The sequence below is a fragment of the Rhinolophus sinicus genome, linkage group LG07, assembly GCF_036562045.2.
Source record: "Rhinolophus sinicus isolate RSC01 linkage group LG07, ASM3656204v1, whole genome shotgun sequence".
Classification (NCBI taxonomy): Eukaryota; Metazoa; Chordata; class Mammalia; order Chiroptera; family Rhinolophidae; genus Rhinolophus; species Rhinolophus sinicus.
Window position 1 is genome coordinate 109,564,643 of NC_133757.1, and position 15,635 is coordinate 109,580,277.

The window sequence follows — 15,635 nt, forward strand, 5'->3', positions numbered from 1 at the left end:
GGCTCCTCCCCCACTGTGCTCATAAAATGAATGACAGATGTCAGTCCTCCCAAAGGGGAGCAAGAAAATCTAACCCATCTAACGGCCCATGAGGACAGGCTTGGCTTAAATGCAACGTTTGCACCTAACTGATGCACTGGGGACCTTTAGAATTTCTCCCCCAAATCAATGTGAATTCCTCTTCTTCCTCTCGTGGACCTGCCACTGTTAGATCCCCGATTCTATTTTCTATCACAGTGATTGAATCTGCAGGTGAACTTCTGACCTCAAGGACCCTGTTCAGCCTGAAATGAAATGGGATGCCTCTGCAGACCATTTTCACCCAAGCATTTTGTGTGGCAAACAAGAGGATGGGATAGAGGAGGCCAGCATCACCTGTATCGCCTTAGCCAGCCATAGACATAAGGCAACCAGATCAAATGACGGTCCTTGAAAATTTGGTTACAAACCACGTAGGGAGAAAGATTTTCTTTTTTTTATTCTTTTTACATTCTGCACATGCTGACACAGAGGTAAAAGAAAATGACTGAAACTTAAGTATAAAACAATTCTTTACAATTAAATCCACAATTTTTTACATTTATCTTACTCACATGTCAGTGAAAAATCACCAACTATTATGAAACAGGACAAATTATACCAAAAAGAACCAAAAATGCCGTAAAAAAATATATCCAAGAATTGAAAAGTATTGTACTCTTGGTGTCTTCACATCCTTCTCTTCTGTGTGCTTATGTACAAAACTGAAAAGAAAACACAAATGAATTGAAGAAAACCGTTAAATATCAGAACAGCAAGTTTTAAACGCAAACAGATTTTGGCCTGACACCTCTGCAAATTCCAAAGGAATTTTCATACTACACAATAAATTCTAGAACTACTATAAGACAAATTTTACAAATCTAGACCTGGGTTTGATGTCTTAGTCTTAGCTACATGTCTGACTGACTTGGCAAATTGTGACAAGGATGACCAAATAAAATGTTTGTGAAAGTTACTGGAATCTAAGAATGTTTTGTAATTATAACTATGCTTGTGGTAAAGCAAATCAATAAATCTACCAGGCTAGACTTCAGATTACAAATAAAGAACATATTTTCATCCATCTCCCCAATATAAATTCTGAATTTGCCATTTACTTTTTTAATTGCAACGATATAAGGCAGAGTTGACGAGTTTGTCATTTAAAAAATATATATACCACAGCCCTTATTTCGAGTTCCCTGCTAAGTATCTGCCTTTGTTGTTTATTTATCCAAAATTGTGCTTATCTAGTCCTCTTGCAGCCACCCAAACCGAGTGGTAGGACACGTGGTGCAGAAGATGAAGATAAAATGTGATGACCGGTCACTCTGGCTGTAGCTCCCCTCCCCGCCCCACGCCTGCCCAGATTTGACAGATTTGTTCCAAGTGAACTTTCAGAGATCTCCTGATCAAAGAACATAGCCCAGATTAATCAAATAAGTCAGGATCCTCTTTAAGAACCAAGGATGTTAATTTGGAAATCTAAAGATAACGACCACTGACTATATCATGGCAAGGGTTACATGAAAGGAAGCATCAGAACAACAGTAAAAACACCCCCTGGGAAACTGAACAAGTTCTAGAGTATGCATGTGGCAGGATCTACCCTATCACTATGCACAGACCCTGCCATTAACTGTTTTAACATTTCTTAGCAAATGGAACAAGTCAAATAAAAGCAATATGAAAAATGGGAAGAGAAATTCTGCATGTTGGAAGAACTAAAAAGCAAACAAAAGATATATATAAAGATATGATGTGAAGAAATACGATACTGAATGGACAGGAGACAGAACCTACAATTAAGTCAGGACATTTAGTTCACAGTGAAGAGATTCAACTGTTCAGGGGACTGAAGAAGATATCCAGACCTAAGGAATGCACATCAATTAACAAAATCCAAACTCAAGAGTCCCAGAGCTCCATTTGGGGAATGGCACCAAAAAGTGGGGTGGGGTCAAGGGATAATTCTCCCAGTTTTGATGTCTTCCCTTTCCCCCTGAAAAATTCAAATATGACTTTAATGACAACGTCTTTTTAGAAGAGGTACTTCAAAGTAGCCATAATAATCATGGCAATACATTAACTGTTAAAAAGCTGAGTAACTTTAGAGCCGTATTTCCTATTTTGTCATTTTTGCCAAACTAAGGGATACAATTCCACAAAAAGCATTTGAATGCCTAACAGAGAAAGGACAAATAGGGCAAGCTAAGTGCCACATGATTCATTCCAAAGAAAGCAGGGAAATACTGGCCTTTCTTAACAGCTCCAACTTCCAGTGTGAGCGGCAGTGTTGGGGGAATATAATTGACTGTATTCACGAGAACACAGCTCTGGGTCAGTGTACCAATGCCCCTCGGTTCCTTATCAGTACAGGGAGGGGAGCACAGAACTGCTAGTTCCAAAATCCCATGAAGCATCTAAAGAAATAACTGGTCACACTGAAGATCTGATATATAATAATTTAAAAGTAAACAAAGCAAAGCTAAAAGTAAACTTTTAAATTATCTAGAAAACCCACTGGTGACCCCACTTATAAACAAAAAGACTGATTCCGGATGTTGTACAACTGTAGCGTGAAGGAGTGTTACCATTATTTCCGCGGATAAATGCGTCCCCGTACTTATTCTTCAGTTGTCCATTTACGTATTCTTCTGTCTGCTCCAAGGCTATATTCATGTAGCCATCCAGGCAAGCCAGGACCCCTGGAGACAGATTTGAGGCAAAAAGAAGATATACAAAGCAAATAAGAGTCGAAAATCACAGGGTATTCCTTAGAGCTGACAATCTCTTTATTCATTAGCTCTTATATGCTTAATATAAAAATAAGCACAGAGTACGAAAGCAGTCATGCACCCAACTGCTAGTAGGAGAAACAACAAACTGTCACTTTTCTTATGGTATGTGTAATAACAACAGTAACTTTTAAAGTCTACACCAAAGTAACATAATAAGAATATTCCAAATAAAACACCATTCTTTGAAAGCTGTAAATGGGGGTGGCAATTATAGGGGAACAAATGACCAATAGCCAAGACTCCTCACTCCTGGGGGCATTTCTTACTTTAGCCACTAAGTGAAACACGAGTCTAGTAGATTTATTTCATTCTTTTACAACATCTACTGCAGATGAATGTACTCCATGGTTAAGACGAAGTCTCCACAATCTGTTAGAATAGGAGAGGAGACAGCAGGTGCTCCTGAAAGAACATCTTAGAGCTGTGACTCAGTGAAGAGCAGCTTGAGATATAAGGCAACATACTGCATTATAATGCATCTCTTTCTGTTTCGTTAGTTCTAATATTTAAAAATCCAGACTAATATAGAAAAAAAACAGCCGAACACATTCTAAGGAGCTTTCAAGGAAAATGTCTGGGCAAATCGTTTTAGTTGTGAAGATAGTATAAATTTTGCAAAATTTGATAACTTTTTTTTTTTAAGATGAAAATATATATAAGCCTCTTACTCTGAGTCTCTCACTTAAAAGTGGTAGTTTCCAGAAAAGTAAAGGCAAAGACTACACATTTGACTCAATTAACCGAGTTGACGTCTTCATTTAGCCTCAGCTTCGTTAACATTCTCCTCACTCTCTGCCTCGGCCCCATTATCCTCTGAACAAGTTTCTTTTCAAAATTGCGTGTGTGATGAGAGCACAAGACATTAACCTAACAGAATTCTGCTAAAAACTTAAACTCTCAAAGAATCATTCAAAGAATCAGAATGGATTATGAATAATAACAATTTTTGATAGGAATATCACTAGGATACCACTTTACAGTTTACTTCCTGCTGTAATTATTTTACAATTAAACCACAATCCTAAGTGAGGAAGAAACTTCTGAGATGTGATATGTAAATCTGTTTGAAAGTCATCTAAAGCATTTAAAAATGAAATGTTCAATTCTAATAAAAATATCTATTCTCATAGCAAAAGATTTTTTTTTAAGAAAAAGGTTCCAGGAAGTGGTAATTGTAACCCCTCTTTTCTCTAAGGGATAAACTACTATGAATTACAGAAAACACGAAGTTTTCCTCAAGCTTAAAGAGAAATTGCTACAAGGGCTGGGTTTTTTATCTAACCAGAAAATGAGAACATTCTTTATACTAACACTCTCAATAGTGTACATTTTGCTTCAGTAGGACAGAAGCCATGAACAGACATTCATAAAAGGAGAAAAATTACTACGCATGAGAAGGTTGTTCAACCTCACTAGTAAACAAACAAATACAAACAGAATGTTTGTATTACTTGTTGCCAGTCAGAATGGGAAAGTTAGAAACAAAGGCTAACATCAGGCTTGGTGAGAACCTAAAGAAGAACGAGCCCCATCTGACTGATGGAGGACCGTGTGACATGCTCTTTGACTCAGAAATCTCAGCTCAGGGAATTTACTCCAAAGAGATACTTGGACGAGTGGCTCAAGATACATGTCAAAGAAGCAGAGTCGTTTGTAACAGCAAAAATTTGGTAAATACCTAATGTCCACTCATAGGGAATTAGTTAAAAACTAAAACAAAACTGTGGCTCATCCACACAAGGTACTCCCACGCAGCCATAGACACTTTATCTTGTCAGAGAACTGAGTGTATTTTTTTAATGTAAAAAAAAAAAAGAAAAAAATCAGAATGCATGTACAGCTGATCCCATATATGTAACATTCTGCTTATATGCAGACAGGTCCAAATTGGTAAGGCTGATTATCTCTGGATGGTAGAATTTGGGGAGATTTTGCTCTCTTCTAGAGTATACTTTTCTCCATTATTTGCTTTGAAATTTCTAAAATAGAAAAAAATAAAAACACATATATTACCTCCATAAATGACAAAATGTTCCCTAACGAGTAGAGACAAAAGGTCAGACTGGTTGATCTCAATGAAGTGGGTACTGAGAAGATGTTGGACACGATGTCCCCACCCTAATCAATTACTGAATATACTCAAAGCTCCAGGAGTCTATTACCTTCTTTGGGCTCATCGAAAGTTCATGGGTGAGAAGTAGTACATAGAAACTTTATATCTCAGTATTCGGTATAAATCCATTAGTTCCACTATAAAAATAAAACTCAACTGGAGATGTTATTAACGTTACGCAACTAAAGCAGTACATAAACAGCAGAGTGATTCCCTAACAAGGCTTTGAGTCAAGCCTGCCTTTGAGTCCTGACTCCTCCCTTACTGGGTGGGGGTAATCAACAGAGATCTCAAAGGATTTATGTGAAGATAAGACGAAAATTAAATGATTTACACACACTGGACACATAGTAAGCTCTCAATAAAATGAAGTTTGCATGTGTGGAAAGAGGAAAAAGCTTGAGAGGTTATTATCATTACTCAGAAAAGAGACCAAGAAAAGGCTATAAAACTGCTAATGAATTACTTATCTGTACCTGTAAAATATTCCCGGTAATTTCACATATCTCAATTTTGGAAGATTAGGAATTTAGTTACTTTAACAAATGGAACTTGATCCCATTCCTCCCACAAAGCTAATTTCATTAGTGTCATAGCCTTTACAAGAGCATTCCCTGAAAGAACAGAAAGGCATCTTTGGATAACCCACATATTACGTGTGTGGGAAGTTCATGCTGTAAAATGATACTGTCTGAATTGTAGCTTGCCAATCCTGAATACTTCTGCAAAAACAAATGCTGCTGTGCCAAGGGGTTCTTGTAGCTGAGATGACTTCATGCCTGAGGTGACTGGACTCCCCGGCTATGACCAGGGAGCTTAGGCACACACGATCTCACAGCAGAGACAGGGGCCACACAAGTCACACCAGATGTCAGAAGCACACACTCTGGTGTCACAGCTGTCTCTCCAAAAGGTACCATCTCAGAGGTAGAAAAAGAAGTGGGCATAACAACTGCTTGACAACCAGTGCTTTTTTGGTCCACTTGGGTCATCAATGAGGTCGATAAAAATCAGTAAGTCACGTTTACTTATTTAATAACACCAGTGAGGATGAAGCATGAAAATATTACCTCGATAATCCACTCCAGAATTTAATTTTACCACAACTGGTCGGCCAATGATTTGCTTTAAGAAGTCACTGGGGGTTTGCTTCCGCAGACTCATTTTAACAATCCTGATCAGAAAGCTGAAAAGGAGCAATAAAAGGACAAAAATTAATCATTCAACAAAAAGCCTTGAAGCCCTTAACATGTTTATAGGAAATCAAGTGTCAAAGCAGCATGTATGAAAACTCAACATTACCCCACTACATGACAGCTAACATGTTTTCAGTCCTATGAGTCAGATACTAAGCTAAGCGCTTTCCGTGCATTATCTCATCACTCCTCACGACAACCCTATGACACAGCCGCCTCGTAAGGAGCCCTGTGTTCACACTCCCTGGTCTTCATTACTTGTCACTGCTGACTCACGTGCGCCCATTCCAACCAGTACCAGCTCCACCATGTACTGAATGCGGAGCACTTTGCTAAGATCCTTACAAACACTATCAAATTGCATCTTTACAAGAATCCTGAGAAAAAGGTCTTAATACCCACGTTTTGCTAATGAAAATAAAGGCACAGAAAGATGAAATAATTTGCCCCCAAATCACATAAGTCCCATTTTAAAGTCTGTTATATAGTGTAGACATATTGACAAACAGTTGATGCCAAAACAGTATCTCTGAAAATAATTATAACCATCACTGAGAGCTAATATTGGAGTGTCCTCCACATGAGCACTTATCTAAGTACTTTGCATGTATTAAACCATTTAAACCTCACCACCTGATGAGGTATTATTTTTATCCTCATTTTAGAGATGAAGAAATAGACACAGAACGGGTTAAACCTCATGCCCAAGGTCACATAGCTAGTAAGTGGATGGGCAAAATCACCACCTCACACAGCCTCCTGCAAGTTCATGCAGCCAAAGATTTTGATTTATTCTATTATCATTATAGCAGATATACACTCTACGTAATAAAGAAGAAAGTCTTAAAATTCAAGCATAATAGAAGTCCGAAATACAGAAAGAGCATTACATGCTGAAAGCAATCATACACATCACTCCTTTCAAAACTCATCTTGTTTTATAACAGCTCTCTCTCAAAATATTTTAGTAAACAAATGTAAGAAAATCACAGTTACTTAAGCAAAAACTGAGAGTAAAAAGACTTTGGAAATTCATTTTTCTGTTTCAGTCAAATTCAGCATCACTATTATTCAGTAACTACATGGCACTGACACTTGAAAATTAGTATGGATACAATATTTAAGCACTCTCCTTAACAACTCAAATTATTGTTTCTTTTCAGCCAAAAGGTTTATTCAACACTCTTCCATAAATAATAGCACTGCTTATTTCACTCCAAGTCCACCCACTAAATGATCTGAATTCAGGTTTAGGAACGTTGGAGATTTTCTCACAAATGAATCCAGGCAGGTTCAGCAGTGTGGGGAAGTCAGAAGGCTCGCTTATTAGCTTTTCATTGGTTAATAAATGTGTTTGTACAGCCATATTTGCAAGGAAATTCAAAAATATGTCATACACACAGGCTCTGACCTTAAAGAACTTATTAGGATCTATAAAAAAAACTCTTGTGTAAAGGGTGTGAGCAAATGAAAGTACTCATAATTTAAATCTTTTCATTCAACAAGAAAAGTCAGCATCCTAAGCTAAATAACAGAAAACACAAGTCTCAAAAACTATTCTTGAATTTGGGGCTGTTATTTGGACCATCCCATCCCCATCTATTCCATCTTCCCAAGGCTTGAAAAAAATTAATGTCATCAGCTGATTATTTTGCTCAGCAAATCTTAATTTAACGTTTCCACTGAATTGCCACTTTATTCTTCAGCTACAGTCACAACAGATAACTGAAATTCCAACTACTATTCAGGACGAGCACTATCATTCAGGACTCAGACCACACAACCATTTTATTTATGCTGTTTTGAGCACAAGGGAAAAAAGTACAAAGTAAATTCTGTAAGAGATTCAGTATCTTTAATGAGTTTAGTAAAAACAAATCTTCCCATTCATCTATAAACTGCCTTATTTACGTCCTGAACATGTGCTGTTTTGTGGGTACAGAACAGATCTAGAGAGAATATTAACCCCAAAGGCCTGATACAGACTCAACTCAGGAGTCTCAGGTCCATTTCCCATCAGTTCCTAAATCCCACTATGGCAGTTTTTCTTCACGTACAAGACTGAGATCAAACTGTTTGTTTTGTATTAAAAAAACAACAACAACAACAAAAAACCCACTAAGATACATCATGATGTGAAAACCTAGTTCCCAGAGATATTAACAACCTTGTCCAAAGTTAAAAGTTAATGACAGAAAAAAGAATAACCTACCAGACTATTAGTTGTTTAACTGATGGTGCTATTTTTAAAATATTTTTATCTTTCCTCATTTTTTTAAAAAGCACAGACGTATTCTTCTAAGTTCATCAAAGATCATACCCAGCCTTTAAGCCTCATCTTTACTCCAAATAACATCAATTTCTTCTGGAAGGCATTCAACACTTCAAACTTTGATCACCACCTAAGTGCCAGACACACAGGCTGGGGATGTCACACCCGTAAGACATGGCCTTGGGTCCTCAGAGTTTACACTCCAAAGCAGGCCAAAAAAAAAAATTTAAAAAAAAACCACACACACAAGTAAATGGAGAATTTTTTTAGAAGTTGTATGTATTTGGATAGAATTATGCAGAGAACTGCACAGGAAGAAGACTCACTTAGCCCAGGCTTGGCAGATCAAAGAAGGATTTCTGGAGGTGACAGCTGAGCTGAGTGTGAAGAAAAAGGAGTCTAGCAGCTGAAAGGAGAGAAATCTTAGCAAAGGCACTGGACAGTTGTGTTTGGGTTGGAGGAGAAAATCTCCACAGGCAAGGACAAGCTGTAGCTACAGAAGGGAATGTGGCAAGTCAGGCTTTTGACAGAGCGTGGGCTTGAGCCTCTAGAGCAGCTTCCCAAACATGAATCATCTGGACCACTTGGAGATTGTGATTTCAGTAGATCTAGCATAGGACCCAGGAATCTGCTGGCACAAGCCTAGGAGACTCTTATGAACTGGCAAGTATGGGAAATACGTGTTGGTAATAGGGAACATGGGAGGGTTTTAAGGGGAGACGTGCGTGAGTTCCGCTTTCCACTTCAGATAGGGTGGAGATGGGCCATCTCACTTTCTTTCGGCGCCATGAAGTTTCACATTTGGTTGTATTTGATACAACCTGTCACCATTTACTTTTATATATTCTTTGCGTTTTTAAATACAAGTCTTTTCTCCCTCAAAAGACTGTAAGCCACATGAAAGGAGAGACTAATACCAAGCTTCTCATTCGTTGTCCAGGGCATCTATATTTGGCTAACTTGAAAAAAAATGTATTTTAAAAGTTACCCGGAAAGAAGATATTGCCTCTAACACATTTTATCCATCCCTTTAGGAGCCCCTATCTTTTATATTCGTCTTCACGGGGCTCCTTTGGTTCTCCCTGGTACTTAATGACATGCCCATAAATCCATTTTGTATGAGTAAATTGCTCTCGACATCACAATTTTTCCCATCACTTGGCTCACATAATTTTAAGTTTTCAACTTTTAAATTGGATATGGCAGAAGGAACAGTTCTGGTCATTTCTGAAGCAAGAGAAAAGCCCCTTGAACCATAAACATATAAGCGGAAAAGGCCTCCTTTCTGCAGGGTCACCTTGATAAAAGTTCTCCCTTCAAAATTAAAGCCATAGTGGCCCTCTACGCCTCCTCGCCCTCCCCTAACTCCCACTCAGGCTGGTTTTAAATGACCTACTTTCCTACATGACTCTTAAGTCAAAGGCTGCGTATTTTGTCTGAAGCTTCTGAGAGGTCTCGTATGAGAACATCTGCAAACTGCCCTGCAGAGATTTTCTTTAGCCACAGAACAGAGGGAAAAGAACCCGTTTTATGCATCCGACTACGTGCCAGACGTTAGAGTCATGAGCAATTCACATAGTCACTCCGTGAGGTAATAAGCAGAACTAAGGCTTGATCCCAAAGCCCAAGCCCTTTCAAAGGCACAGCTGCCCTTTTGAATATGTCAAGGTTCTCGTGTTGTACCTGGGGAATGGCCAGAGACAGATCTCGCTAGAGTAGTAGCTTGGGGGGGTTGGGAGGGGGGAGGGAGCAGGATACCTAAAGTCACAAAGTACTGTGACTCAGCCTGCGAAAAAATATAATGGTCAAACAGAAAGAAATACACCCAATGTGATTTTGAGCTATGTCACTGAGCAGAAGACACGCAAATCATTGTTTCTTGGAAATGTCTACCTGTAAAGATTCACCTATTCTTAGAGTATTTAAAGTTTAGGGTGAAAAAAAAGCTTGAAAAGCAAAAAATTGTTATGAAACGTAACATTACAACCCAAGTAAATGCAGCTTTAGCCGAATACATCTGTGTTTGGGAAAGCTCAGACGCTGAGAACAGCTCTCTAAACAGAGCCCTCCTTTCCGGATGACCAGTGTCCCACCCGAGGTTCTAAGCTTCTCGGGGACAGGGAAAATGCCTTACTCTTGTGGTATCCCTGGTACCTAAGCACATGGCCCAAGCCTGTGGAAGAGGCATGTAAGGGCTGTGCCAAGCCCAGCCTGTCCCTCCCCTGCCCAGCTACGGGGAGTGACGAGGACAGTACAGTCTATGCACTTCAGCAGCTGTGACACAGGCACATCTCTATTACTGAGCACCAAATAAAAGGATGGAGAAAACAAATGTTTCTGTGTTGTCCAAGAACCAGCTGCAGCCCAATCAACAGAGATGTTTGCCAAAACACAGGATCCTGCAGCTCACCCCTGGTCAGACTCTCTAGGGCAGGGGCCCTGGAATTTATATAAAGTTCCCCAAATAATCCACAGAAGCAAGTAGTTCTTGACCAGGGGGGATTTTGCCCCCTACCCTTAGGGACATTCGGAAATGTCTGGAGACATTCTGGATTGTCCTGAATGAGGACGTGGTGCCACTGGTATCTATTAGGTTGGTGCAAAACTGCAGTTTAAAAGGTTAAAAATAACTGCAAAAACCACAATGACTTTTGCACCAACCTAATAGTAGGTAGTGGTAAGGACACTGCCTACCCTTCCACAAAGCACAAGACAGCCCTCCATAACAAAACAGTATCTCCCCAAAATGTCAACTGAGGTGGAGAAACTCTGCGATTAGCAAAACACCATTGTTCTCTGGTCTTAGCGCAACAAGAAGTTTTAAAAAACCTTCAAGGGGTAAGAAATGGGAACAAACATTTAAGTTCTAACCACATGATAGAATATAAATTATAACTTATTAGACATTATATTCCAACGTTTAGAGAATCTGAAAACAACTGTCAAAAAATCTTGAAGGGCTTGACATTCTAAACAATGGATTCCTAGTCCTGGCCATGAAGATGGTCACTTTCCCAGTTTTCAGTGCCACAGATCCCTGAGATGATTAAAATCTGTTACCTGGTAAAATGCTAAAAAGACAGAATAATCCAAGTGATGTAAACATCTTTTTAAATTCTAATACTGAGTACGCCAGTTTAGTGAGACATCACCTGATGCACGAGTACTCACTTGAGAGGTGGGAGACCTGAGTTCTAATCCCACGCTGCTACTTAATTAGCTGTGCGGCTCCCATCACTCATCATTTCACCTCTCAAAGCCCCAAGTTCCTCATCTGCAAAATAAAGCAGTTATGCTAGCTGATGACTAAAGTGATCTAACAGCCTATGCAGTACCTCCAATACACACACACACACTAACAACTTCTGAAGATTCCTTCACAAAATTCAAGCAAGCAGAATTGTGGGACAGCACACACACAAAAAAAAAACCCAAAGAAAAGCTCAACTTTCCTGGTTGATGTACTGGAAATGTATCACTACTTTTGGCGAAACAGGAACAATCCTACAAGAATGATGTAAACTACTAAAACTATTTTGGAAAACAATCTGGCAATACGCATGAAGACCTACAAAGACCTTACTAGAACACAGCATCTATCCTAACAATTTTACTTCTCAGAATCTAGTCCAAGTAACTACTCTGAAATACAGTTTAAAAAAAAAGTTTATCCAAGTATTATCTGAGATGCTAAATTGAAACAAGAATTCACAACTACCCTAAATGCCCCACAGCTGGGAAATGCCTGAGTACTTTATGGGACCCACACAGTGACGGAACAGGTAGCCAATCAAAGGATACCACATTAGAGATGATATTTAAGAAAAAACTTTAAATGAAATTGGAAAACGAAATATAGTGTTAAGTGATAAAATGAGTGATCTTAGTTCAAGGGGAAATTAGCACAAGCAAGAGTACAATGTAGCAAGAAATTGTTGGTGGACGGGTTGAGTGAATGCTTTTCTTCACTAAACTTCCGTATTTTCAACTTTTCTACAATAGCCTCGTACTGATAAGGGGGTGCACTAAATCGCGATCAACCTTACCTGCATCACCCTATGCTTGACAACCTGAACAAAAATACCTGCGACGACCGCGCGCGCGCCCCCGCGCACAGAAGCCCTGGTGACAGGCTTCACACCACACAGCCGCGGGCATCCCCAGCCTGAAACCGCGGGAAGGTGAGCTCGCCCAGCTCTTCGCCCCCGCAGGCCCGGCGCAACCACGCAGGGCTGCAGGCCTGGCCCTGCACTGCAGTCCTGGAAACCCGGCGAAGCCTGGCCCGGCGTTCCGGGGGCGCTTTCCCGCCGGATCCCCGGGAGGACCTCCGGGACGACAACCCCCGACCAGCCGGGGCAGTTCCGCACCGCGCGGTCTAGGCGCCCCCCGGGGAGGGGTCCTCAGGGCCGGGCTCAGCGATCCCAGGACCGACGACCAGAGACCTCCCAGCCATGCGAGGCGCCCGGCAGAGAACGCGAGCGCGGCGTGCCGGGGGAACCCCCCACCTGCCGGCTCCGGAACGGGCGCTCCCTCCCGGGGCCGCCTGGCCGGCCCGCAGGTGCTGCTCCCCAAACCCGCCCGGGGTCACGGGACACGGGGGCCTCCAACGCCCCGCGCGACCGCGGGCTCACCTGCCGGCCGGGATCCGGAACCCCCACTCGAGGAGCCCCACAAGCCCCGCCTCCGCCCACAACGGGATGAAACCGAAACTGAAACCACCGAGGCAGCGGCACTTTTCTCCGTCAGCGAATCATTGCTTCCCTGGCTATGGCGGCCCGCGGGACCAAAAAGGCCGGGGCTTGCAGGGGCGCGCGAATCCAAGCATCCTGGTTTGCCTGAAGGCCAAGTTGGTGCTGTGGGCCCAAAGTGGAAAGCGCTGATGTGCTCTCCTTTAACAGAAAGCACTCCATCCCCCCCCAAAAAAAACACATAAAAAGAAAAGGAGGAAGTGATCTTCAGCCAGGATTTCTTTGAGGCAGACATGCAAGAAATAGCTTGAAGTCATAGGAAACTGGGATTTACTGCTAAAATAATGATGATACCTATCCAGAAATGTCCTTGAATAATTTAATGCAAATAATTAAATAAAACAAGTAGCCTCAAATCTCTAAATCCACCTTTGGATTTTGATTGAGTGTGTGAAGACGAAGCCATTATTAGCAAGAGATTGTTTCCGTGGCAACGTTAATTGACACAAAAAGAATCCAAATCACTAAAGTAGCTCTACTATAATGGCATAAATTGCGGTACATTACAAACTAGTTCTAATTGGAAACGGTGTGCAGACATTATTTAAGTGCTGTTATGGGAACTTGGTTTGGAATTGAGCATGAAGTCTCAATATTCTTGCAATTAATGGAAAGGGAGAGGAAAACATACTTGATTCCTTTTATCTCTACACACATGCCCTCATCAACTTAAAACTTTAATTCTATATAATTTAGAACCATATAAACAGTGATAACAGGTTTAAACAGATTCTTAACCCTAAGGGTTACAGAATCTAAGATGCAGAATTTTTTTCTAAGACACAAAAATGCTTTTCCCCTCTTATAAGCCTATCTCTTAGCATGAACCTTTGATTTATATGGTGGTCAGAGAACAACTGGGTGTGATTTGGTAGAAAAGAGAGACTTTCTTATATCCTCATATAAAAGCTCACTTTGGGTAAAGATGAAGCATCACAGATTTATTGAAAGACTGTATTTGAGGTTTTTGCGGTATAAAATATAACGTAAACCACAATATTAAGTAAAGTATTATTTAAATTAAAATATTTAGCTACAAAGAATGAACATAGTAGGGTACAAAGCCCTATCCCTAAAAAATCTTCACAAAAGACTTCAAATTGTACCACAGTTCTCACTGGTTGTTTGATTTGTTCAAAAACAGAATGTTTTGATTCATAGCCTCTTCCCTTTTACCACAGAGCCCTGATGGTGCCATTAAGACTGGTATGGTGGTCAGGGTGCAATGAGGAACTTTAAGGGCATGGTTCATCTACAGAGGTAGCTTCAACCTTTCCAAGGGGCATGGATCTGTAAGGGCCCAACTAGACAATCGAGATGGGTGCCATGAATGACTGCAAAAGCCAACGAATTTATCAAAATGTGGTTGTACCCAGAACCTTCCCAGCAACTCATAATTAGCTTTTCTCAACTCACAAAGCAACTTTCCATATTTCACAAGTTATTTTTTTAGCATCTGTGATTTTACAAAGAAAACATGTGCAAGACTTTTTCTGAATACTAGTCCACCAAGGACTAGTCTTCAAACCCCTGAACACAAACAGTAATTTATTAAGGTCATAAAAATAATTATTAGTCATAAAAATAATTTGACAAACTTTAGTTTAGCTTACATAGTTTAATTTAGTTTAATTGTTACAATTGATGGACCTACATTGACACATCATTATCACCCTAAGTCCATAGTTTATATTACGGTTCATTCTTAGTGTTGTACATTATATGACAAACATATAATGACATGTGTCCAACATTACAGTATAATGCAGAGTATTTTCACTACCCTAAAAATCCCCTGTGCTCTGCCTATTCATCCCTCCTCTATCCCCACTAATCACTGGCAACAACTCACTATCTTTTTACTTTCTCCATGGTTTTGCCTTTTCCAGAATATCATAAAGTTGGAATCAAGCAGTATCATGTAGCTTTTTCAGATCAACTTCCTTTACTTAATAATGTGCATTTAGGGTTCCTCTGTGTTTTTTCATAGCTTTATAGCTCATTTCTTTTTAGCGCTGGAAAATAGTCCGTTGCCTAGGTGTACCAGAGTTTATCCATTCACTAAAGGGCATCTTGGTTGCTTCCAAGTTTTGGCAACTATGAATTAGGCTGCTATAAACACCTGTATGCAGGTTTTTGTGTGGACATAAGTTTTCAAGTCATGGGTTGAGTTTTCAACTCTTTGGGTGAATACCAAAGAGTGCAATTGCTGGGTTGTATAATGAGAGTATGTTTCGTTTTATAAGAAACTTCCAAACTGTCTACCAAAGTGGCTGTACCATTTTGCATTCCCACCAGCAGTGAATCAGAGTTCTTGTTGCTCCACACCTGCGCAGGGTTTGATGTTTCCAATGTTTCGGATTTTGGTCATTCTAATAGGTGTGGAGTGGAGTCTCACTGCAGTTTCAGTCTGCATTTCCCTGGTGACAGATGGTGCGGGTCATCTTTTCATACGCTTATTTGCTAACTATGTGTCTTCTTTGG

General features: G+C 40.2%; 1 protein-coding gene across 5 annotated transcripts; it reads right to left on the reverse strand.

Moving 5' to 3' along the window:
* Positions 1-453: 453 nt before the first annotated feature.
* Positions 454-13,188, reverse strand: LSM6 (LSM6 homolog, U6 small nuclear RNA and mRNA degradation associated). Of its 5 annotated transcripts, none has more exons than XM_019730739.2 (4): positions 13,035-13,188; positions 6,006-6,121; positions 2,616-2,729; positions 454-743 (listed from the first exon to the last, which is right to left on the reverse strand). In XM_019730739.2, exons 2-4 carry the CDS (start codon positions 6,097-6,099, stop codon positions 709-711), a joined length of 243 nt encoding a protein of 80 aa, XP_019586298.1. In that variant the 5' UTR covers positions 6,100-6,121; positions 13,035-13,188; the 3' UTR covers positions 454-708. The 5 variants fall into 5 exon arrangements, with proteins under 5 accessions (XP_019586298.1, XP_019586299.1, XP_019586302.1 ...); XM_019730740.2 differs by having other exon boundaries at positions 12,909-13,044; XM_019730743.2 differs by lacking the exon at positions 13,035-13,188 and adding an exon at positions 12,771-12,900.
* Positions 13,189-15,635: the final 2,447 nt, after the last annotated feature.